The sequence below is a fragment of the Trachurus japonicus genome, chromosome 12 (assembly GCF_045865225.1).
Source record: "Trachurus japonicus isolate A0001 chromosome 12, Traja_1.0".
Taxonomy (NCBI): domain Eukaryota; kingdom Metazoa; phylum Chordata; class Actinopteri; order Carangiformes; family Carangidae; genus Trachurus; species Trachurus japonicus.
Window position 1 is genome coordinate 14277784 of NC_140918.1, and position 25596 is coordinate 14303379.

The 25596-nt window shown below is 42.9% G+C and overlaps 2 protein-coding genes across 8 annotated transcripts; one reads left to right on the plus strand and one right to left on the minus strand.

Annotated features, from left to right (window-relative positions):
- Positions 1 to 238: 238 nt before the first annotated feature.
- hspa5 (heat shock protein family A (Hsp70) member 5) lies at positions 239 to 4545 on the minus strand. The gene is made up of 9 exons (XM_085793333.1): positions 4426 to 4545; positions 3743 to 3897; positions 3404 to 3635; positions 3158 to 3295; positions 2462 to 2574; positions 1965 to 2355; positions 1607 to 1844; positions 1345 to 1512; positions 239 to 1237 (listed from the first exon to the last, which is right to left on the minus strand). The coding sequence occupies exons 2-9, from the start codon at positions 3856 to 3858 to the stop codon at positions 669 to 671; spliced, it is 1965 nt and encodes a 654-aa protein (XP_085649459.1). The 5' UTR covers positions 3859 to 3897; positions 4426 to 4545; the 3' UTR covers positions 239 to 668.
- Positions 4546 to 7487: 2942 nt separating this feature from the next.
- Positions 7488 to 25256, plus strand: golga2 (golgin A2). Of its 7 annotated transcripts, XM_085793326.1 has the most exons (28): positions 7488 to 7609; positions 9063 to 9215; positions 11162 to 11230; positions 12243 to 12395; positions 12734 to 12780; positions 13021 to 13084; positions 13667 to 13723; positions 14778 to 14858; positions 15369 to 15407; positions 15531 to 15593; positions 16137 to 16230; positions 16348 to 16454; positions 16641 to 16699; positions 16897 to 17038; positions 17183 to 17272; positions 17500 to 17607; positions 17751 to 17838; positions 18203 to 18348; positions 18522 to 18740; positions 19037 to 19150; positions 19281 to 19505; positions 19776 to 19875; positions 20377 to 20468; positions 20717 to 21002; positions 21093 to 21254; positions 21411 to 21517; positions 21715 to 21910; positions 23712 to 25256. In XM_085793326.1, exons 1-28 carry the CDS (start codon positions 7562 to 7564, stop codon positions 23978 to 23980), a joined length of 3378 nt encoding a protein of 1125 aa, XP_085649452.1. In that variant the 5' UTR covers positions 7488 to 7561; the 3' UTR covers positions 23981 to 25256. The 7 variants fall into 7 exon arrangements, with proteins under 7 accessions (XP_085649452.1, XP_085649454.1, XP_085649455.1 ...); XM_085793328.1 differs by lacking the exon at positions 14778 to 14858 and having other exon boundaries at positions 23712 to 25005; XM_085793329.1 differs by lacking the exon at positions 12243 to 12395 and having other exon boundaries at positions 23712 to 25005.
- The last annotated feature ends 340 nt before the right edge of the window (positions 25257 to 25596 follow it).

Consider the following 25596-nt stretch of genomic DNA (forward strand, 5'->3'; position numbering starts at 1 on the left):
AGTAGCTGTTACATATTTTGTATTTAGAAACCCAAAAGTGGTCCAAAGGTTTATTTTTGAAGCCTTCTACTTCGCATCTTGAGATGAATGTTGTCTTGCAAATATCAGAGTTCAGAAGAATAAATGACACTGGAGGAACATCAATATTTTTTGGTGGATACAGTATTGAGTTATGAAGAACACATGGTGCTCTATGCCACCAAAATGCAATTAGAAGAATGCAACAAGAGACAACAAGTATGATTTTATATCAAACATTTATTTCAATGTCTTTCCAGACGTACGATGACCAGATTCAATAAATAACTTTTAGCTTTGCCTGTGAACATGAGCCCTTGATACCACAGACATCTATACTCAATGGCCCCCACAAACACCTGCCCACCCACCCCACCCCACCCCACTACAGAGCCCCATTGGAACTGCCTGAGAACAGCAGCAGCAAGCCTCATACTGGGCTGACGAATATCTCCGCCTTCCAGCGAAGAGAACACCTCTCACACACTGAAACTTGTTTTTAAAAAGTCTTTCTGAAGATTCAGCATGGTTGTTTGTTATCGCCACCCCTTCCCAACCATTCCTCTCACTATTTGAGTCCCATCAGTCCAATATGTACATCTAGATGCCACTACCAGAGAGGCAAGGGGTGACCGAAGAGTTGAACCTGCCTACAACTCATCCTTCTCTTCTTGCTCACTTTCGGCGCCCTCAGGAGGAGGAGCGCCCGCACTGCCGTAAAGCTTGCTGATAATGGGCTGAACCACCTCCTCCAGCTCCTTCTTCTTGGCCTGGAAGTCTTCCAGATCGGCATCTTGGTGCGACTCCATCCACTCGATCTTCTCCTCGACTGCCTTCTCGATGGTTTCTTTATCTTCGTCCGACAGCTTGCCGCCAAGCTTCTCCTTGTCGCCGATCTGGTTCTTCAGAGAGTAGGCGTAGCTCTCCAGCTCGTTGCGGGCATCGATCCTCTCCTTCAGCTTCTTGTCCTCGTCGGCGAAGCGCTCGGCGTCGTTCACCATGCGCTCGATGTCCTCGGGTGTCAGACGGTTCTGGTCGTTTGTGATGGTGATCTTGTTCTTGTTGCCTGTGCCCTTGTCTTCAGCAGTAACACGCAGAATACCGTTGACATCGATCTCAAAGGTGACTTCGATCTGTGGTACACCGCGAGGGGCAGGGGGGATGCCAGTCAGGTCGAAGGTGCCCAGAAGATGGTTGTCTTTTGTCAGGGGACGCTCACCTGAAATGAGAATCAATAATTAAGCGTGTGCTTCATTTCATTTCTGTCTGGATGAGGAAAATGTTAACTTTTCAAAAGCATTGTCAACTGCATTGTCCAATTCTTACCTTCATAGACCTTAATGGTGACAGTTGGCTGGTTGTCAGAGGCTGTGGAAAAGATCTGAGATTTCTTGGTGGGCACCACGGTGTTCCTGGGGATCAGCTTGGTCATGACTCCTCCAACGGTCTCGATACCAAGAGTCAGGGGGCACACATCCAGAAGAACCACATCACCTTTTAAAGAGAAGAAAACATTAGTAAAACAGGATCAAAAACTGAAAGCCTGGTTCAGTGGAGCAGATACCAGTACATGAGGGTCATGACTTACCAGTGTCCTCCTCTCCGGAGAGCACTCCAGCCTGCACAGCAGCTCCATAAGCCACAGCCTCATCGGGGTTGATGCCCCTGGAGGGCTCTTTGCCATTGAAGAACTCCTTCACCAACTGCTGGATTTTGGGGATACGGGTGGAGCCTCCGACCAGGACGATCTCATCGATGTCAGGCTTCTTCAGGTCAGAATCTTCCAGCACCTTCTGCACAGGCTTCATGGTGGAACGGAACAGGTCCTGAAAAGATAAAAGATATGGTTAATAAGTTTGTAAAACATAGGGTTTATTTTAAAATAGTCTTTGCTGCCAGTTTTACTATAGTGATGGTTTTATACATAACTCATCTGACTGACTCACCATGTTCAACTCCTCAAACTTGGCACGGGTCAGGGTCTCAGAGAAGTCTTCTCCCTCAAAGAAGGACTCGATCTCAATGCGGGCCTGGTGCTGGGCGGACAGAGCTCTCTTTGCCTTCTCAACCTCACGACGCAGCTTCTGCACGGCACGGTTGTCTTTGCGCACATCTTTGCCGGTCTTCTTCTTGTACAGCTTGATGAAGTGCTCCATGACGCGCTGGTCAAAGTCTTCACCTCCCAGATGAGTGTCTCCATTGGTGGCCACCACTTCAAACACACCGTTGTCAATGGTCAGGAGGGAGACGTCGAAGGTGCCGCCGCCCAGATCGAACACAAGGATGTTCTTCTCTCCATCCCTCTTGTCCAGACCATAAGCAATGGCAGCAGCAGTTCTGAAAGATACAGTTGTGGTTGTCTATTATTATAATGTACAGGAGGAAATATTTTTCAATTTCAGAAGGACAAAAGATAGGCAAGCAATTTTCAGTGGACACTTACGGCTCATTGATAATTCTCATGACATTCAGACCAGCAATGGTACCAGCATCCTTTGTGGCCTGGCGCTGAGCATCATTGAAGTAGGCAGGGACAGTGACCACAGCATGAGTGACCTGAGGGGAAAAAAAGGGATACAATAGTAAATTTAGCGGCGTTCAGGAGCTGACCGGGATCAAGCCCGTTTGATGTAGGGGGCGCATTTGTATGACTCCAGATGTGGGTAGGTGTGATCAGGGGCTGACCAGGATCACACATGTCAGGTTTGAAGTTAATCGGACAATGTAAATGTAAAACAGGTCACTTCCTGTTACTGATGTGGTTAGTGAGGAGTTAAAGATTTTAATGTAAAAAATGGTCACTTCCTGGGGGGCGCTTTGAGTAAAGTGAGATATTGATATATCGGACCTACGGAGCACAAGCTGTACTCAGCTAGGTCTGAAGATGTTGTCTATCAAATGTGCGAACCGTATCAGGCCGGACGTCCGGGCAAAAGTTCACGCATTTTCGAAGTCGGGAAAGGGGCCAAATTGGGGCATTTAGGTGACGGAATAATAAGAATAATAATAAACAGCGCGATTTCAATAGGCCTTCGCCGGGCGAGTGCTACTCGCCGCTCGGGCCTAATTATACCTTAATTTTGTACTGGGATATCATATATTAGTTTTTTGTTGTATAGACTTGCACATTTTGTTATACCTTCTTGCCCAGGTAAGCCTCAGCAGTCTCCTTCATCTTAGTCAGCACCATAGCAGAGATCTCCTCAGGAGCAAAGGTCTTCATCGTGCCGCCACCAATGTCAACCTGGATATGGGGCTTGGTCTTCTTCTCAGTGACCTAAAGAGGAACATCCATCAGCATTAATATTCCCGCTCAGCCATTATTCAATGACCTTTAGACCCTACAACCTTATCTTTTATTTTAAATAATCCAATAGAAACTGACCTTGAATGGCAGGTACTTGATGTCCTGCTGCACAGAGGAGTCACCCCAAGTGCGACCAATCAATCTCTTGGCATCAAAAACGGTGTTCTCGGGGTTAGAGGTCAGCTGGTTCTTGGCGGCATCACCAATCAGACGTTCACCCTCACTGGTGAAGGCCACATATGATGGGGTGATACGGTTTCCCTGGTCATTGGCAATGATCTCCACACGACCATTCTTGAACACTCCCACGCTGCAAGACAATAGAGATAATCATGTCAATTTTCAGTGGCCTGTGCTTTAAAAAGTTGAATAATTACTACTTAACATTAAAATTTAAAGTCACTTTTTTTTTCTTACCATGAATAGGTGGTCCCCAGGTCGATTCCCACCACAGTTCCCACATTCTCCTTCCTGTCGTCGTCATCGGCAAACACAGTGCCGGTCACCAGCAATACAACCCACAGCAGCTTCATCTTTTCAGGGTTTTTTTGTGCTCGGATCTACTGAGGAATCTGCGGAGAAGAAGTGGGCCGTTAAAAAACGTGGCCTTGCCTTCATGACGTGACGTCGTAAGGCTTGGTGTCACTTCTGGGTTTCAGCCCTACAATGGACCGGGGCATGAACGTGGCCTCATAGCAAATAAAAATCCCCCCAAAAAAGCTCAAATATACAAGCATTTAAAGAATATAAGCAGACTGGGTGGAGCACGAGCACCACTGCCTCTTACTGCTTAACACTGACTTTTCTTTTCTTTTCTTTTTTTTACCCCATCCGCCGGTAGCTAGCTAACCACATTAGCGTGTCTAGCAGACATGCGAGGGAAAATACAAATGCACCGTCTTATCTTGTTTCTTGTAGCAATGCCAAATGCTAAGTAGATTTTAAAATGAAATGAAAAACGTGTATTACTTGTATTACAAACGTTAGCTTAGCTGCCTTTATCGTTATAAAAAACTGCCTTAAAATGACGTGCAACGTTGCAGAGGATGTAAAATACTACGTTGCTGCATTATCATACTCAAAACAATGTTTCTACGTACCTTAAACGCAGTGTTGGCAGTGAATTAGCGGCCTTGACGTTGCCTCAATGGGTGCTCTCTCGTTGCGAAGCGTGTCTCTCTTTTTTCATATATTCTGTATTCTCGCTTCTGTGAAATGATGTTGAATGAACGGTGCTCTGTCCATATATAAGCCGTCACATCTTCCCAGTCGTGGAGCACGGCGATTGGCTGAGCGGCTGCTCGTTGGAACGCGCTGATTGGTCCGCACCGGCATGCTGGCCGCCGCTGATTTGCACACATCGGGTCACGGTGTCGTCACGGCATTTGCCCACTGCGCCGACTCGGATTGGCTGCCTGTCAAGCGAATCCATGAACACAGTTGGTGTAACAGCATGCCAATCTAACAACCCGGGGGTTAGGGTTGAATTTTTTCACGTTTCATACATCTGAAGTTAGCTTCAGCCTTTTTTTTAAATATCAAGACCCCCCCTATATGAAATGGATTGGCATTCATTCTCATGTTGCTCTTGTTTTCAAAGCGTGTAGGTGTGTGAATACTTTGCTGGTATCAATGACTGGCTATGATGACTCACTGCAATGAGTATGGTATGCAAACCCTGTGTATCATTCAACTGACTAAACAGCCTAAAAACAAGAGCTGTTACATCAGATTACGGTAACTGGATTGTGTGTGTATTTCATCAGTCAATTTACACACCTGCAATTAGAGTTCAAATGGAGGCAGTCTGTAAATTGACTGTTAACTTTTACATGAGCACTCTCTGTTTCTGAAATTACAAATTGATCACAGATACAGTGAACTATTTTTTACAATAATGGCTATAAGCAGGTGGTTACATCACACATCAAAATCACCAACAGTAGGCCTACACTGACATACAGTCTCCTATCTCAAAAGTCTAAATAGGTCAAGGTTAGGTAACTGGCTGCCAAAGCCATACATTATGTCCCTTTTAATGTGGAGTAACAACCAGCCAATGAATGACAGTCAACAGGATATTTAAAGTATATAGAAGATTCTACCTCTGTGTGTCTTGGTTATTCTGTTTATCCGTTTTCCTTGCAGGCCTGCTCATCTTTATGACTTGTATGAGGTATTCTAAATATGTGAAATACAGTGATGAGTCACAGTATATATCTTATAGCAAATAGTGTTTACTTACAGTTCTCGTCAAAGGTTTTGACACACCTGAATGAGTATGTTGAAAAATTTGACTGCTACCGTAACACTTTTTCTAGAATCATGACTTTTACTGAGATCACAGTAGCTAATCAGCTTTGTTTTGGAAGAAAATCTTTTTAGTTGACCGATTGGGATTTTGTGTAAAAGAGTATAGGCTACTGACAGACATTTCTAGAAAATTCCTGCAAATGTTGAATTTTTTTGCAGCGTAAACAGCATTGTAGGCAGACCACTCTGAATTGAAAGCAGGTGAACTAATATTAGTCCAAAGCACAGGCTACAGTTATTCTTTATTCATCTTTTATTCATTTGTTCAAGTGCTCTTATGGTCCTCTCTTCATTGAGGCCACTAAGCCATTTGTCCCTGGGAGATTTTACTTGTTAAACGATTTTATATGACTTACTTGTTCTACAGGACTAACGTGAAGTGGTCTCCATATTATTGATCTTCATTCATGATTAAGCCATATTTCAGAGAGAACTAAACAACTTCAGTTCTTGATGTTTTTAACATTTTTTTTTATGGTCGATCACTCGTAATCACCAAAAAGATTTTATTTCATATTATTGAAAGTTTTACTACTGTGATTTTTTCCCCTCTGTTTTTGTTTACTATACTCTTGGATAAGCTCAAAGAGAGCAGTTAATCATAAGAGAGCTACAAATTTGATACAAAGACTTTTTCTGTGAATGTATTGTTGTTCTGCATCTGACATTTTGCACAGGTTCTTGGCTTTTCACTGGAAGAATTGGTGAGCTACTAATGAAGCAGTTTTGCTTTCTTTTTTTCCTCATCCAGTGTAGGTGGTGCTTAGAAACTGCTGGCCAAAAGCTGGAGGAACTGAGACAGAAGAAATAGAGAACCTCAGCAAGAATGACACTTGAAACAAATAAATCACACTTAAACATTGGCCTTGTTTTTTAGTTGTTGAAAATAAAATCTGAACTCAAGACTGCACTCCTGAATAAGTAGCTAGTCCTTATTACTAGAATATCACTTTTCTTTCTTCCATGTACAAATTAAAAGTTATGACACGTGTGTTTTTATGATATTCTTATGATTGTCACCAGTTTTTTTGTTTTGATTTGGTTTTTCTTTTTGTTTTTTTTTCTTCTAGAAAACAATGCTGCGGTCACGACAGTCAATGGCAACTAATGTCTGTGGAAGTCAAAACACCATTGTGACCATTGATGCATACTGCATTTCCTTTTTCATCATACCCTAATTTACAGTTGCAAACTGTTGTATATGACAACACCACAGGGGATACTTTGCTTATTTAATTGAACAAATAATAAATATAGGCTAATTGTTTTGTTACTGTCATTCTTAGTGTAATGTCATGGTCAAAATGTGAATCTTTGGCGTGGTCTATCTAACGTTTTGCAAGTTCTCACATGGTTTACACCACCCAAGTGCTTTTCTCCAGTTGCATAAGGACTGGCTGAAATCCACACATGCATACCATGATGCCCATCAATGCTCCCCCTGTATTAGTATTAGATTATCAAGATATGCATGGTCATAAGAGACTTCCCTTTTCTCATTTTTGTATTAGCCCTTTAACTGATTATCAAGATATGCATTGTCATAAGAGACTTCCCTTTTCTGATGTCTTGTATGTTTATTTTAGCTTACTTGATTAACAAGGACATGAGTAGGCCTACACAAGATGAGCAGCAAAGAAGGAAATAAGACAGTCAAGTCACAACGGGTTCTTGTTTACAGTATGACAATGTGCCTTTTACATGGCTTTGTAAAGTAGATCATGACATAGAAAAAATAACTAGTCCTGGCTTGTGTGATAGCTACACCTACACCTACCTACCTGGAGGAGAGGAGGTGTGTTTTCTGAGGTGAGGACAGGGTGAGGATCATCACGGTGAAGCAGCGCGCCCTCCACTGGCGGACACGCGGCCAGGCACCGAACTGATGACGTGGTTCGGTCGGTTGAACGGCAGAGCAGCAGGATGGCCGACCAGAGCAGGCAAATCAAACTCGCTGCAGCTAAGAAAAAGGTAAAGTAATTTACAACTGACCCGTCTCAATATCACGGGAACCCCCCCGGTGCTGCTTCTCGCCTGTGGGCTCAGTGCTGTTGGTCTTTTGTTTTTGTTTTTTTGACTCTTCGTTCACAAATGTCTGTGCGGAGAAGGGGTGTTGTCATTACACGTCGCCCGACCTCTGCGCTGGCGCTTGTCCCCTCCGTATGCGCTCCTCTCCCGGCTTCATCGCGCAGGAGAGGCCGGGGGCTTACGCTGGGCCTCTAGTGATAGCATTAACTTTTACCAGGTTATGCAGGCTATTTATTTTCTTTTTTCTTTTTTTACTTCGTTGAGACATTAACACCATCCCATGTAGTTTAGTTAGCCATTGCTTAATTGAACTTACGAGCTTTGCCTGTTGGTTTCATGAGTCTTTTCTGGCTAACGTTTAATGTAGTTATTAGCAAACCGGAGCTAAGTTAGCGTTAGCAATCTGGCTATAACACCTATGGGTAGTTGGTGATGTGTGAAGTGTTAAGACTGCTACACAGCAGCCAGCGACCAGCTTTGTGTCTTATCTTGCAGAGCAGCTCCCTTGCCCTAGCAATGTCCAATAAAAACATCCCTAAAGTCAAACAAATAGTGGACTTAGCAGTGTTAGCACAGTTAGCCGGGCAGAATGACGGGGACTGTTTTGACAGGTGACACCCCTCCTCGCTGGCTGTCCTCCTGCTGCTGTGTGTGTGCTTTGGCTAGGTAGATGTAGCTGTTAGGCTAGTCAGGAAGAAGATGGCCTTATCAGCTGTGAAATGTTAGCTTTGGGGGGGGAATGAATCGTCAGCATTTTTCTTGCTGCTCCACAATCTCCGTGGATGAGTGGTTGTGGTGGGGATGATAACGCTTGGCATAACCCCGGTGTTTTTAGAAATGCCAGCTCCAGTAGTTCCCCTTTGATCCCCCCACCACCACCATCGACAGCTGTCACAGCAGGCCTCATGCCCAAACACACTCAGGCGAGTGAAGGTATGCTTTAATTGTCACATGGGGTAAACCACTCATAACTGTGGATGTGCCGCAAGTTATCAGCTTCGTCTTGTTTGGTTTGGAACAATAAGCCATTGAACAAGCAAGACAGAGTAATACAGAGTCAATAACCTGTTTGCAGTGGATATGTGGTCCAGTGTAGGATAATTGAAACCGGATCTTTTTGAGAAGCTGGTGTGTTGTCAGAATAGGAGCAGTGCATCCTTGGCTTTATGCCAGACCATATTCACATTTACTAACTCATTTAGCCTGTCAGGACCACACAGGAAGTTGATATGAAGATGTAAGAGGTGGAAGTTGTTTGATCTGAATAAAGTAATGATAGGAAATATTATGGCTCTTTTAAAATGGTAGCAGATGGATTTTCTGTGTGCCAGTCAAGAAATACTTGCCGCATTCCTCTTCACGCATCTATTGTTTCCTCCTTTCATGTGCTGCTCAGCTGAAGGAATTTCAGCAGAAGAGCTCCCCTACCAGTGTAGGAGGAGAAAAGGGTGGTGGAGGAGGTGGAGGAGCAGGGGCCAAGAAGAAGAGGAAGGTGAAAGGACCGGGCCAACACGATGCATCTTCAACAGATAGAAACTCTCCAATCAATGTAAGTCGGTGCCGTTTACTTGCGTGCCTTTCTTGTTCAAATAACAACCTCTCTTTGTGCTTGACAGTCTGTCTTTGTCCTTGACATTTCTGGTTTGTCAAACCTAGTGAAGTTTTTTTTTCATTTGTAAATTTAACCACTGATGCAGATCGAGTGTTCACAGCAGAATAATCGTGCTTGTAGAAAAGGTGCTTTTTTCTTTGTATTCTTTAACTTAGTGATTTATAATGGCGTGCTTAGCCACTGATCACAAAATAGATCCGTGTTTGAACTGATACGGCTGAATTACTGTCAAGTTGGCAAATGTGTTCCTCCAGGCTATCAGACACACACAGTGCAAACAACACAGCTGCAGCCTTAACAACCTTAACTTAACACCTACAATATCTGCAGGGTGGAAGTAATGTTTATTCAAAAAGGACACCAGAGTAGAGACAGAGATGGTTAAACTCCCAACCACAACAGTGGCTACTCTAAGGTTATTAGACAAATGTAAACGGTGAGGCATTTTCTTCAGACTGCAGTGAATTGCTAGTTCACATAGAGAGAACTTCACTTATGACAAGTATGTTATCTGTTTATCAACAGACCATCAGTCTGCATATTGCGTTATGCTATATGAACCAACTTATCTGATATGGATGTTTTAGTTATGATAACATTAACACAATCATATGCATCTGACAGACTTGTTGTCGGTTTGCATTGATAGCTTTTGGTTTTGTCCTGTATTTCGCTCTGATTCAAGGAACTGAGTGGCTGCATGTATTTAATGCAGTTAAATGCCTATAATAATGCAGGCAGTGACTAATTACTTAATGGTTTTTAATATGTCAAATTTTTTGAACTAATAATTTATTGGACCTCACTGAAGTGGAAAGTGTTGTTACAAGGTCAGTGTTTGGTTATTTGCGCTAGTGACTGAGATGTCAAAAAAAGGTCAGCCAATTACACAGTCACATGTCTGCCAGTGACACTTTCAGCATCAGGTAATTTACCTATTTGGTTATCATCACAGCTCATACCAAGCCTGTCTCCTCCTGTAGTATGTTTTTAATCTCATATAAGCAAATTGAGAGTCCCAGTGAGGACACACACAAGTCAGGCATGTGACTCAAGCACACAGCTTTCACGTACACTGACTGACCCCCTCAGGTCAGTTTACCACAGACTATGTTGGTCAGTCATTTTCTAAGCCTAATGGGAATCTGGGCTCGTCGCAGCTCCAGAGCTCGCTGCTCGGTCTCACTATTTGTTCTGATGCAATATTCTGCCGGGAACATGTTTGATTTTGTAGTGGGCAAAGACTGGCTACACACATGCAAAACTGTGAGTGCTGGCAGCAGTGCACCCACCAGGAGTTTGTTTGTCGGGGTCAAAACAGAGACAGACCTGAGACATAATGAAGATTTATCACGTTATTTTTTACCTGATTAAATTTTAACTAAAGTGTTTAAGTCCTTTAGCCTTAAGTAAGGGAATACTATCTAAGTTTTCGTTATACTGTATAATGATGAATAACAGTAGGCAGTTAATTATTGCATATCATCATAGTAAAGGGAGATAGTTTAAGTTTAATGTGTCAGTTTGTATAGCTCATAGAGGAGGTTTTCAGTCAGGGATCATGCACAAAAGCAACATTTAGACAATGTTGATGATGATATTCTGATTTAGGTGTTTACTTTACTTGAGTAATGTTAGGGTTATAGGGATAGCGTTAAGGTTCCACAAATGCAGCTTATTATTTATTAACCCAAGAGGTCAGGCATACGTGCCTCAGTTTCTCCTCATTACACACCCTCCTCTCTTTTCTACCCCCTCCCTCTAAGATTTCTTGTAGCAGCTGCTTCTCTGTGTCTGTTTGACTATAGCACTGTCACTTTTGAACCGTTCCCTCCTCTTTCACATCTCTTTCACTCTCTGCCCTTGTTTCTTCCTTCCTGTAGTTTGACAGTATTCTCAAAGCACTTAGTCAAAGCAATGGAGTAGTCCTTCCTCCTTATGGCAACAGTCAGGTGAGCTTCTGTCTATCTCTCTCTGTTTCCTTTCTTTGTTTCTTCCCCTGCTTGTCTTTTTTCCGTCTCTGCACCCCGCCTCCCCCTGCTGTAAATAGATGCTCCTCATGTGGTATTTAATGTTGTACCTCATTTCCCCATTTTTACCTCTTATCTCTAATGTCTAATTCACTTACTCTCTGTTGCATAGGCCATTAAGCATGAGATGAGTTTGAGTGAACACTCAACTATAGAGGGTTATCAGATGTTTCTCAGAGTTCATCCATTTATTGTTGGAGTAGTTGAAGTTCACTTTGAATAGGGCAAGGTTTCCACAGTAGGTGGCATGAGTCTTAGTTGTCGCATGGCTGTGTTATCTGCTCTCGTGTGCGTCATGCAAGCAAAGCATCTGGGAAAACAAGAAATACAGTATATGTGTCTGTTTTAACTTTTTAACTGTGTTCTCATCGCTGCTCTTTTGTTTTTTGTTTTTATTTGCTTGCATACTTGCACTCTTAAATGGGTTGCATCATTGCAATTTCTTTGATCACGTCAAACTCAGTAAGCAGAACTCAGAGAAAAGTTGATTATCAGTCGGTCAAATTAGCATCGGTACTTACACTGCCTCAGTTCCTCCAGTGCTTTCACTCTCACTTATAGAAAGAGGTTCATAGGTTGGTAGGTAGGAAGGCAAAACTGCAGCATCATCAGTGAAACAGCTACAAGTAACGAAACTTACATTAAAGTGCAATAGATTGCTAACACAAAAATAAATACAAACAAGATTTTACTGTTTATTTCTATTCATATGTCCTCCTAGGTTGTGGACTCTCATAGGTTCATGTAAATTACATTAATAGACATAGTTGTCTCAATTAAACTCTCACCTCAAGTCAAGTTATTTTCATTACACACAAAGTTTGCATTGTCTTTGTGGCCTGGCTGTTGCTTTTTTTTTTTATCACTTATAACTGCTCTTTTTTGGTGCCATTAAACCAGTGTGTGCATTTATTTTGTGTGTGTGTCACCTCAGAACTTTGCTGATGTGGAGCCCATGGGGTCTTCAGTTCCTCAGCTGCTGGAGGACTCACGGGGGGAGTCAGGCCGTGGCTCACCTGTGTCTAACCCTGCTAGTGCTAACACTACTAATAACCCTGAGTCTGTCGGTCACAACACTGACCTGCAGGTGTGTCTCTCACTCTCACTCTATTTTCTCTTTTTCTCTTTCTGACTCTGCTGCTCAGATTCTGTTTCATTTCTGTTATTCTTACTCTTGTCTGTCTGTCTGTCTGTCACGCCCACGATTACAAGTCTTAGCATAATAATTCTCATAGGTTTGTAGCTAATTGCTCCACAGGTACTATTAGTGTAAGAGTTGATGAAAACAACTGATTTGCGACATCTCTACTTGTTTGCACTTGTTTGTTACGTTGTGCTGTATCATCAAAGAAATCCCCTCTTCTTAAATGTTATTGCCTGACTGTCTCACCCTTTCCTCTGCTTTCCATCTGTCTCTCTCTTTAGGACTACCCTGATACCAATGGCAATGAGAATTTAACAGAGGAAAATAGGTGGGTTACCTGACTCCGAGTCCCCACTGCCACTGCCCACACTCTCATATTAACATACAGAGATATATCCATGCATGTGGACTGGATTATATATTTTTTTAAGTTTTCCTCTAAAACTGGCATTTGCCACCAAGAGCATCATGTTTAGAATTTGTTGATTTATTGCACATTATGTGGAAAAAAAAGTCAATTCTGTGAATGTGTATTTTAAATGTGTATTTACCTGTGTTTATCCTGCAGACCCCTGTCTTCCACAGAGAGCCTGCGACAACTCTCCCAGCAACTAAACGGCCTGGTCTCTGGGGTATGATTTTAGAGGCACCAATATCATCTCACGTCTCTCACGCACACACATTCAACAATAACAATAATAACACAACGCCACTGATGTGCACCCTCACTGAGGGTGTGTTGCATCTATTCTTGGCAGGAATGCCCTGGAAGCATTTTTAAATATGCCAGTTGTTCCCAATGGCCTCAAGCATATTGACAGCATCAACTGGCGCACCATCCAGCTTGATAAATTCCTTTTGAACTCAGTGCAGTTTTGCAGTGTCAGCAGTAAAACGGCAACAAGATTGTGCTTTTTGTCCATTTTCTGAGACACAGTCAACACTGACCTTTCACTATCTTGAATGATTAATATATATCTGGCTGTTGTAATAGCAGGTGATACATTACTCTGTTATTCTGAAGAAAATACGTTCAAGTATTGTTGATGCACATGGTGGTGAAATGCAGGTCTTACCACCGCTGACTAAACAATGTGCATCTGCAATGCATTCACGCTGTTTCAGCTTCAGACATGTGGTAGTAGATTATTTGTACTGTGATGAAAACATTATGAATTTTCTGATTGATGTGAATTTGTGATGTGTCATTTCAGTCATCTGCTGCTTATGTGAATGGAGATGCACCTTCTGTCGGAGAGAGAGAACTGGAGGTAAGATGGAAATCCAGTATTTTCTGCCACCTAAAGACTTGTATTGTGTTGAAACCCAGACTAGATGATGGTCAAGTCATACAATAGTCTCTCCATGTTGTGGTATTTACAGCAGCAGCTGCAACATTTCTTTTAAACATGGGATCATTTTTATCTCTGTGTGACTCAGTGTAAAGGGGAAACTGAAATCAGTCCCTAGATTGGATTTACTCTGGCAGCCCCTGAATGTTAATTATTGGATAGTACGCTAGCTTGCTGTCTGAATTAGTATGCATCATGCTTTCAGCATTAGCAATGTAATCTGACCAAAATTCACTGTGACTCTTTGTGCGACTGTGACCTTTTCCTTTTTTTCTAGTTTCATTAGCCACACAGAGTACATCATATGTACTCCAAGTGACTCTAGAGCTTCAATTAAGGAGTCTTAAAGGAGCGAATGTCTGAATTGATATTTGACTTAATAGATGATTTTTATAAAAACATTTAAAAACCATGAAACTCTTGCAAATTAAATGGAATTTCCATGAATCATGAGAATATATGCATAAGTTGTGTCCTTGTTCAGAAGCTGTGTGTAGTGGTGTATCTTGTGAGTGCTATAGGCGCATAGATATTCAAAGTTGCCCTGAAAGCTCTGTTTTGCCCCTCAACACCATGTAATGTTATTTCAGTGACCACAGTGTGGTGTGATTCATGGAGTTGCTCATAACGTGCTACAGTATCTGTTTCCACCGGGCATATGACAAACTGAGCTCACGTGGATCCTGTCCACATCATACAAATGATACATAAATAGGTGGTTATAAAAGGCTTCACTAATTTCCAACTGGTTTAACAGCCCTCATGTATTTTAATTATTTGCTTCACGTCTCATTATTAAAAACACATTTTTCATGTAATGGTGCTATTGTTTGCCCTCATGTTAATGATTCACATTTGAATTTTTCTCCTCCTATGTGTTCTTTGTTTGACTTTTGCCACTGCACTTTATCCCTGTCTTGTTTTTTTGTTTATTTTTTCTTTCCTTTCCCGGATGCATGTGTGCACGTGATAGAGTCGGAACCAGGAGCTGGCAGCCGCCCTGGAGTCCAGCAACCTAACAAACTCTCAGCTCAATACCCAGCTAGACCAGCTGGTAAGAAGCTGTGTGTGTGTGTGTATTTGTGTGCATCTTTTTCCAGTCCTCCCACTATTAATTACCACATCAGTGCATGTGCTGTATGCATTCTGTACCTCATCTTGAGTAACCACACACTGGGAGAAGTCATGCATGTTTTTCATGTTATTTATTTGTCTTTCACTTGGGTTGATTTAAATACATTTCTACAAAGATTAACCAAGAACGGTAGTAACTAGTGACAGTAGATGCCAAAATGTACGGCTTTCTAAAACTAGTTTAACACACTAACAACACATTAAACTCCAAAGGTTTATATAACATAAATAACCAACAGCACAAGTTCATTATTTCAATATTTTTCTGCTATCCCTGTCCTGTCTGGCATGCCCTTGAGGTCCTTTGTGCCAGAGCTGTAGTTATGGGTTTTTCGGGTTGCACTGCAGGAGTCATGAAATACATGTTGATCTTTCCCAAACCTTTTCAATTTTTTCATAAAAAATTAATTACATCCTGTTGATTTGGCAGGCACGGCAATCTCAGGAGCTCACGGATCAGCTACAAAAGGTAAACAATATTTTTTCCCCTCTGTCTGCTTGAGTGTCTTTTCATTCATTCCAATTTTTTTCTGGTCTACTGAATTTTCACTTCCTGCCTGGTCATTCATGAACTGTTTTTTATTTCCTACAGGAGCGAAAAGAATTTGAGCAGAGATATTCAAAAGAGCAGGGAGCCATGCGGGAACAATTACAGGTAAAATCTTGTGCCCAAACTAAACTGAATTTGTGTAGTGTTTTTTTTTTCTTTTTTTAGCTTTTCTGAAACTGTATCTTCCCACAGGAGAAGTGCCAAAAATGTTTCATTAAATTTCAGTGTAATGTATCATGTCATGAATATATAATGTCAAAGTTCCTGAAATAGATAAAAATTGGATTAGAGAACACATCCTCCTCTTTCCAACCCTTCCTCCGCTGATTGCTATCCCTGACAAACATTTATTCCTCCATCCGTCCATTAGCTCTACCACTGATCCTTATAGGGTTGCAGGGGGACTGGAGCCAACGTCAGCTGACACTGGGTGACAGCAGGGTACACCCTGCACCCTGGACAGGGTGCCAGTCAGGGCTGACACGTCGAGTCATGCTCACACTCACACCTTTGGGCAGCCACTGCACCACCATGCAACCTCCCCTCCCTGTACTCTATATAGAGAGAATGTGGTTTCTGTTGTAATGTAATCATACTTTATATAGACTAATACAGAACTTTACTCCCTGTTTGCCCTTCACCTTCTAGGTTCACATTCAGACAATTGGTATTCTGGTATCAGAGAAATCAGAGCTCCAAACTGCACTACAATACACACAACAGGCTGCACGACAGAAATCAGGTGCGTTTTATAATCAGCAATGCATACTTTTCAATAATAATTTTTCATCTTGGCAAGATTTTAACCCTGCAGCAGTTAGTTCACAGTTTGTGTGTGTCTGTGTGTGTGTGTGTACAGCTGAGGCAGAGGAGCTGAACAACCGTCTGCAGGCGTCAAAGCAGAGAGTCTCAGAGCTGGAGAGAACTCTTTCTTCTGTCTCAACACAGCAGAAACAGTTTGAAAAGGTTTGCAGTCATTACTCTCTGTAATGCAAATGCAATTCACAAGACAAACCCACTTCTCATACAAAATACATGTAAAGGCAGTACCTACATACTTTGTGTCAGCTGTTAAAATGACATTCAGAGCTTTAACATGCTGCTGGCCAAGTGTCTGTTATTTCTGATAAATGTTTTTCTTTTTGTCTCAAGCACAATAAAGAGCTTGAAAGGGAGAGAGACAGCCTGAGGCTAGAGGTGTTCAGAGTAAAGTAAGTATCTGAGCTCACGAAAGGAGATGAATTTGATAAGATGTCCATAACAGATGATTTGATGAGAATTGCTTTGACATTAAAGAGGGTAGTTCACATCCCTCAGATTGCACGTACAGTAAAGCAACAGATGGGCAATGAGCAAGTCTCACGAGTCTTATCAGATCTGTTTGGTTGAACAATGTTTGTTTTTGCAGCAATTTGAGTGAAGAGTCGAAGCAGCAGAACTCAGAGCTGTCTGAGCAGTTGAAGCTGAGAACGCAGGAGAACGGAGCGATGAGGCTGGAGCTGGAAGATCAACGCAAGAGACTGGAGATCGCTGACCTCATGTTGCAACAGGTGTGTTAAAACGCAAGCACAACATTTACACCCTTTAAAACTCACCCTTCTCTCACAATGATTGGAAGCAGTGGATCAACTCTGTAGTCACTGTATGTTATCTACCAACATTTCACTCCTGTGTTGTTGTTTTTTCCCCTCCAGTGCTCCAGTCAGTCAGATCCCACCAGTGCCAACCAGCAGGTCCAGTTATTGCTGGAGGAGAAGCAGCAGCTGGAGGCACATAACCACCAGGTCTGAGCACAAGGAGCTTCCTCTTACAGTTTTCTCCATAACATTGTTTTTTTTGATTACTTGATAAGTAAAGATTGAAAACTGACTTGTTTTTTCTCACTTGACAGTAAACCACCCAAAACTACTTTGAACTGAGCATGTAAACACCTGCCTTTTTATCTCTCATGAGATAAAAAAAGGTCTTTGTTTGTTTATTCACTCTTTCCTTCATGTGTGTGATGTCGTAGGTGATGGAGTCGATCACCCAGCTGAAGACAGAGAGGGACTGTTACGCAGAGCAGATCCAGGAGGAGGGACGCATATGGAAGGACAAAACAGAGCAGCTGCTAACACAGGTTAACAATGCAAAACATCAGCGTATTCATGACGATTGACTGTAGCTTTAACAATAACAAGAATTATGTGTTTGTTTTTTATTATCATTAATATTTTGGTGTGCAAACGAATGACTAATCAGTGTGTGTCGATGTCCGCGTAGGTGTCATTGGTTGCAGAGGAGAGGGACAGAAACATCAGCCGAGTTCAGGAACTAGAAGCCAGCATCGCAGAGCTGAAAAACGCTGCAGGTATTTGATGCACACTACCTTCATCTAGTCTTTCTTCCTTTCCCACACTATTCTCCATGGCCTCCTTAATGTGAAAAACACAAGTGAATTGTTTGTTTACCTTAATGATTTCTTTAATGTCATAAATGAGTCAGGGTGCTGTGGTTTGTTTGCCTGCATAGTAGCGTTAATACCAGTGCTACTGTACATTATGCTTAATGTGAGGCATTATCACAAGCACTTTTGTACATAAAATATGTAGTTCGGCCTAATATTGAAAGCTGTAGCATTCAAAAGGCTGGGCACATGTCTACCATCCATCATGTGGTGTCAATATAGCAAACCTATTAAACTCCATAACTGTTGTCCTTTTTCTGTACCTCAGCATTACTATCCCAGGAGAGAGAGGTTGATAATGCAGAGCCTCAGTCTCAGTCCTCGGGGCCATCGGAGAGCGAGGTGGCCCTGCAAGAGAGCCTTAACAGACTAGAACAGGAGAAAGAAGCTCTTACTTCACAGTACCAGGCACAGGTATGCGCTACATTGTTTTCTCCAAACATAAACAACTTGATCTACACAAGAAAAAGTTAATTTGTCCACGACTTTTTTAAAGAAACGCAGATTGGTGTGTGCTTTGCTCAACGTTTCAAAGACCATCAGAACCACTGTTGTACCACTTAAGCTCTGTGATATTTCCCCCCCAGCTGCGAGATAATGAGCAGCTGAGCCGGCTGTGTGCGGAGCAGGAGACGCGTCTGGGTGAGATGGAGCGGCAGGTGGAGAGCCAGACCCAGGAGGAGGAGGACCGCCGGCGCATGTTGGAGGACGTGCAGTCGGACAAGGCCACTATTAGCCGCGCTCTCACCCAGAACCGTACGCTGAAGGACCAGCTGGCTGAGCTGCAGAACGGTTTTGTTAAACTGGTGAGGCTGAAAATCTATTCCCTTTTTAATGATGCATGTGCTGTTTTTCATATTACATATTGTTTTTTACTAACTTAATTTGAAAGTGCTGTCATTAATTCCCTGGTAGCATTTTTATTTGGTTTTTTTTGTCTTGTTAGCTGGTTATTGTTCTAAAGTTTGGTCAGTGCCTCTGTAATAAAGAGCTACTAGAGGTTCATGAATTCAGAAAGCACATTCATAACAAGTATTAATCACAGAGGGAGGGAGAATATCGCCTTTAAGCCAAAATTCCTGTTACTCCTTCATTTGTTCAGACTAATGAGAACATGGAGCTGACCACTGCCATCCAGTCAGAGCAACACGTGAAAAAGGAGCTGGCCCGCAGGATGGGTGAGCTGCAAGAGGAACTGCACAACTTCAAGGAACAGGTGTGGTCTCACACACACACACACACACACACACACTGAATCTTTAATACAGCATCTGAAACTCTTTTACAACGCAGCTGTTTTCTGCATCCTCTTTGTCTAACTTCCATCTTCATTCCTCCGCCTTCAGCTGCAACTGAAGAGTCAGGAGACGCAGGGTCTGCTGGAGCAGAGGGACCAGGTCGTGGCCCACCTGCAGCAGTACTGTGCCGGCTACCAGACCCTGGCCTCGGAGAGAGAACAGCTCCACCATCAGTATCTGCAGCAGAGCCAGCTCATGGACCGGCTGCAGCACGACGAAAGCCACAGCCGCGTGCAGCTGGAGATGAGCCACAGTCAGCTCAAACAGGCACAGGTGTGTGTTTAAGGAAGAAGACTATTGTACAGTATGTTGTGTACTGTATGTGAGTGTGTAGCAAACAAGCCACTTAACACATTAACAGAATGTAAACAAACTGCTTCAGGCTCAGAATCAGGCGATGACACGGTGATAGTATAGAAATCAATCAGTAAGGATTAGAAGTTACATAATGCTTTAAAATGTGCTGTAGCTGGACCTTCTTCCCCTCGCTCATGAACTGTCTATTCTTCGCTGTTTTCAATGACTCTGTGTCTCCTCCCACAGGACCATTTGGAGCAGTTAGTCAGAGACAATGAGCAGTTGAAGGCTGAGGTGAAGGAGCTACTCAGCAGCTCAGCTCTAGCAATATCATCAAGAGATCAAGGTAAGATTTCTTTTTTACCTTTTTGTTTATCTACTGTCAGAACCTTTTTCCTGTTATACCTGTTTGCTCCTTTGAAATTCAGCATCAAACAATGAAGTTACTTTAGCAGCATTCATGTTTTTGTGACCCAAATTTTTAACAGCACAAAAGCATTCTTGTCTCATATTGTTAAATTTGAAAGAACCAAACACAAACCTTGAAACTGGAAACTGGAGTCTTTCACAAGACACAATGGAATAATGTGATTGATAGAAAGCACCTGACATCAAGCAGTCAAGCAGCAGCATCACATCTTTAGATCTCACAGCTCTAGTTTCAACATGCGCCACCTACAGGCAGAGAGAAACAATAGCAGTTTAAGTCTGCAAATGTGGACGTGGTGTGTGCAGGTTGCATGCAAGGACGGTGATAACTTCTGCAGTCATGCACCGCACATGTGATCAGTTAGCATTAAAGGTTGGGATCACACCAACAAGTTTAATTTGTCAATTTGCAATTTAGGAGATGGTGTGGAAAGCCAGTCCCTGCAAGAGAGTCCAAAGAAGTCCGCCTCCATAGTCATCCCAGAAGACTTTGAAAGCCAGAAAGAGATGGTGAGGAGAGTGATCATCAGTGTTTACCCTCAAACTGTTTTATAGATTTGTCTATGTCTTTTGCTTCGACTTTTATTACACATTTGGAAAGCAAAGTTTTAAGTTGGTTTTAGTACGGTCCAGTGTCAAATACTGTATATGAAACACAGACATTACTTTTTGTTCAAGACAAAAAAGTTTGAAATTACACTTTTTCCACCTTGTTCATCTGTTTCACATCCTCATCGATGCTTCCTGTCCTCCAACAGGAGGAGTTTATCCGTGGAGCCTTGGCTCAGTTGGAGGCAGAGAGGGACGAGGCCAGAAGGCAATTTGAGGAGGAGCACAGGCTGCACTTGGCAGCCAGACACCAGGTCGCTGTGGCCCTCAGCCTCGAACAGCAACAACACAGCCACAAGTCTGATCACGACCATCATCACGAGCACGACCACGAGCACGACCATGATCACGACCACGAGCACGATCACGACCATGACCATGACCACGACCACGACCACCAACACAGTCACTGTGAACACAGTCACGAGCATTCAGGTGAGGAAACCAGTATAGTCGGTCGGTACTATATAGACATAGTATGCTGTATGTAATCCTGATGTATAAAATACAACGTCTCGACCTTAGAAGGAGGAGTGCCAGTGGAAGTTCATCAGGCCCTGCAAGTTGCCATGGAGAAGCTTCAGCAGCGCTTCACCTCGCTTATGCAAGAGAAAGCCGACCTGAAGGAGAGGGTGGAGGAGCTGGAGCACCGCTGCATCCAGCTGTCTGGAGAGACCGACACTATAGGTGAGACAACGGCGACGCCATGTTTTTTGTTACTGCTCTGATGATTATTGTGTTTTCTTTTGTTTTTTTGTCAAAATAATTGAAATGGACAAAAAGTCTAAATCACACACACATACACGTTTCTTTTATAACCATGTGCTCTGTTTGTCTTCCCAGGGGAGTATATAGCCCTGTACCAGAATCAGCGAGCCATCATGAAGCAGAAACACCAGGAGAAGGAGCAGTACATCAGCATGCTGGCCCAGGACAAGGAGGAGATGAAGGTACTGTTAATAATGTTTCTGTCTGTCTGTTTTCCTTCAGTCAGAAAACTCTTCCAACTCCTAGAATAATATTCCTTTCATGATAAAATGACCTCATATTGTCATCAGTAACCATGTTTGAAAGAAGCTACAAGGGGTCAGTGTTCTCCCGGCTGACAGCGTCGTCTGTGTCCTGTCTGTCATGTCTGTTCTCTCAGGCGAAGCTGGCGGAGCTGCAGGATCTGGTGATGAGGCTGGTGGCCGAGAGGAACGACTGGTACAGCCGCTACGCCGGAGCTGTAGCCGGCACGAGTACAGTGAACCCCGACCTGCTTCCTGTCGGGGAGGATCACGTTCACCACGAGCACCACCACGCACACACACACATGGAGCTTAATGCAGCCAGCGGAGCAGGTAGGCACAACCGGAACAATGTGCTGTCTCATATTATTAATGCACACAAAGTTGAGTCGTATGTGTGATTGATAGAGGTCCATTGTTGATTTTAGTTGTGAATTTTACAGGTTCTTAACACAGAAACAAAAGGAGAGAAGCAACAATAATACAGAAAGACAGGGTTTGAGGAAAAATGTACTTAAAGGGATACTTCATCATACTGCAGGAGAACTTTCGGAGTCATCAAAACGCTTTTGGAGTTCCAGGGGGGGGTCCGGCTGGCATTGGATTTTCATATAATGGCAGAGGATAGAGCTCACTTTTGAATCGTCCAAAACACACAATATGAAACATCCAGTTGCAAACATATTTGCTGCGAGATGTTCTTCTGTGTTTACATCAGACATCCAATGGTTTACAATGACAAACCAACATCTCGCAACAGAGCCACTGGGAGCTACTACTACAACAAGGCTAAAAACAGAGATCAAATTAATTTTTGCCAAAAACTTTTTCATGTCACGGCTTCAGGATACTTGGGTCAGTATGGACGAGCAGTATGGAGCAGTGTTGTGCTAGTTACTGGAAAATAGTAACTAGTTACAGTTACTAGTTACTTCATTAAAAAAGTAACTGAGTTAGTAACTCAGTTACTTTAACCAAAAAGTAATGCGTTACTGAGAAAGTAACCTTTTCGTTACTTTAAAACGTTTTTTTTCCCCCAATGCTCCCATTAAATAAAGGTTGATTGAATTCCCCTCTAACCTCATTTCAGTTCTGTACTGATGCTGATGAAAAATCGTTTTTTATCTTTAAAACTTTATCATCATCATGCTGCATGATGTCAGCATGTAGCCTACAGCAGCATGACAGAACTGCAAACATCTTGAGGATACTACTTTGATCGAGGTTACGTTCAAGAACCTGATTTAATTACGGAAAGTACTAAATTCACTCCAGCGGTAATTTTTTTCGATCGATCAGCTGTGTTTACCCGGAGCGATCACTCTGTGTTTACCGTTTCAGGCGTCCGTCTGTCGGACTCCAATACCGCTGCTGCTCGGGTGGAGTGGGTGCTTGTGTCTCGCTGTGACTCTGGAGCTGTGTCCCAGTTGAGGGGCTGCAGCCTGAACTGACACACAGCTTCGGTCTCGGATGCTGCGTTAGCTACGTTACCTTAGCTCGCCATCCTGCCGTGCTCTGTCCAGTCCTCTTCATGGAGCGTGTTTGATTACGTGTGGGACGCTAGAGGGCGGCCACCAAGCGCTTTGTTTTTCACAGTCACACAGTGTCAGTGTGCTCTGTCTTTCTTTCAATTCAATGAAACTTTATTGATCGCTACAATGTAATAGGAAGTGTGTGCCGCTGTAAAACGTCACCAAAGGAACGGAAAGGAACGGAGTAACGCAGCGTCTGGTAACGATAACGGAGTTACTGATTTAAAAAAACAACGCGTTACGTTATTAGTTACTGAAAAAAGTAACGGCGTTACGTAACGGGTTACTAATAACGCGTTACTACCCAACACTGGTATGGAGGTATTTGGATGTTTCATAGTGTGTGTTTCGGACAATTCAAAAGTGAGCACAGTCCGCCGCCATTATATGAAAATCCGCTGCCAGCCGGACGGCATGACGGTGAGCAGAAAATTGGTGAATTATCGATTTTGGGTCAAGTATCCCTTTAATTCATTGATTAGGTTACTTAGTCTGTCTCAGTGTCAGAAAATTGCAGTCTGTGTTGAAGCTATGTCTCCCTGTTCTTTCTATCAGGAATAAGAACACCTCTCTGCTCCTCTCCCTCTCTCTTTCTGCTGCAGAAGCCATGGAGGTCATTCCTCTGTCAGACCCCCCTACGGGCCAGGAAGCCCCCTCGCCCCAGACGCTTGCGAGCGGGTCGGCGCAGACCGACTCCAAGCCCATGGTGCCCACAGAGGACGGCACGGCCCAGCAGATCATGCAGCTGCTCCAGGAGATCCAGAACCCCCTGGGGGGGCAACGGTCACCCCCCTTCCTCGGGGAGAACCCCTGCATCCCCTTCTTCTACCGGCCCGACGAACAGGATGAAGTCAAGATCCTGGTGGTGTGAGGTGTGAGGTGTGACGAAGGCCAGTGTGTCTTTGTGTGTGTGTGTGTGTGTGTGTGTATGTGTGTGTGAGTGAGTGAGATATTGAACATGTCTTGAAGCTTGGGAATATTTCGCACCACAGTTTACCATGTTTATAGTTCATAGATCATTCTCAAAAACATTTGACATCCTACCAAACCAGTCACAGAATGAAAAGAATGTCTTTGACCCAGTTACATTAAAAAGCCCCCACTTCATTATGTGTGTTGATGCTACCGTGTGCATGGTTAAAAACGAGAGTATTTTCTATTTGCCGTTGTTTTTATGTTTCAGTTTTTGCCAGTAATGCTCTTCCCAGAGAGGAGGAAACCAGTATTCCCTGAACACAATCTGATTATTCTCCTGATCGCAATTTTCCCATCCTCTCTCTCTCATCCCCCCATCTCACACAAAAGTGCAATAAAGGGGGCGACGTATTCTGTCCCCCTCGCTGATACAGTACTTAAAGAGCTGTGGAAGATTAGCAGCCTGTTGTCGTGCAACTTTACTTTATTGCAAATCTCACTTTTACACAATTCACTGTACACATGCAAAAAAAAAAAAAAAAACAAGAAAAAAAAAAAAAGAGCATCACGTTTGAATGTAACGACCCGAAAATTGACCTGTGCGTTAGTGTGACGTGAGGAGAAAGGAGCAGCAGGACGATATCAGGAGAGGCAGGCAGAACGAGACGGAAGTGAAAGTCAAGTCAGGAAAGGAACTTCGTGCACATACAGTAAGAGCTTTGAAAGTGTAGACGCTCACTAGTTACACGATCGATCGATCGGGGTCAGGAAGGAGGAGGCAGGTGTTGCAGATTGGTACTGTCCCTAAAAACTACCTTTTCTCTACAATGTCTTTTTTCCCCTGCAAACACTGAAAATAAGTCTCGTATGTACAGTGCGATGTGTTAATATATGTGAAATGTTTGTGTTGTAAAAATGTCCGAAACATCTTGTTAGTCCGAGCGACGTCACCGGAGAGATGCAATTTAAAGACCCCATGAAAAGGAAAAGCAAGAAGTTATTACAGACACTTTCCACACTGTTGTTTCCACTTCAGCTTCTTAGATGTTAAGTTACTTGAAGATACGGGAGCTGTGGCGTAAAAAAAAAAAAACACAACTCATATATTCATTTATTTTTCTTTTCTTCCTGAGCTCTAAACGTCTGTTTCATGGGGTCTTTTGAGTTTTAACTAATTTACACTATAAATGAGAGCCTGTTCTTTTCTGTTACGTTTTGCTTGTAGTTTCACATATCAGAGATGAATTCATGCACATCCTCTACAACTGGACTGTGTGAGTGTGTGTGTGTGTGTGTGTGTAGTCTGTATGAGTGTGTGTGTGTGTTTCCTCTTCATCTGTTGTCCTTTTGTGTAGAGTTCTATCAGATATTATAAGTATGATTGCACTAAAACTGTACAAAGCTTCTCATTCAGCTCTGTTTCTACCATTGAGCCTCTTTGGAGTATAAAAAAAAAGAAAAAAGGAGGGGGATCCTATGATGCCTTGCTCATGAGCTGAGGGTTCCAGTTGAAGCGAGTGAAATCTAGCCGAAAGTGTGTATGAGAGTGTGTGTGTGTGTGTGTGCGCAGTG

Coding starts and splice junctions, on each gene's coding strand:
- hspa5 (XM_085793333.1), bottom strand. CDS start 3,858: ATGAAGCTGCTGTGGGTTGTATTGCTGGTGACCGGCACTGTGTTTGCC. Junction 3,636..3,742: donor CTGGGGACCACCTATTCATG/GTAAGAAAAAAA, acceptor ATTGTCTTGCAG/CGTGGGAGTGTTCAAGAATG. Junction 3,296..3,403: donor TCAAGTACCTGCCATTCAAG/GTCAGTTTCTAT, acceptor GTTCCTCTTTAG/GTCACTGAGAAGAAGACCAA.
- golga2 (XM_085793326.1), top strand. CDS start 7,562: ATGGCCGACCAGAGCAGGCAAATCAAACTCGCTGCAGCTAAGAAAAAG. Junction 18,741..19,036: donor AGAACGGTTTTGTTAAACTG/GTGAGGCTGAAA, acceptor TCATTTGTTCAG/ACTAATGAGAACATGGAGCT. Junction 20,469..20,716: donor TTGAAAGCCAGAAAGAGATG/GTGAGGAGAGTG, acceptor GTCCTCCAACAG/GAGGAGTTTATCCGTGGAGC.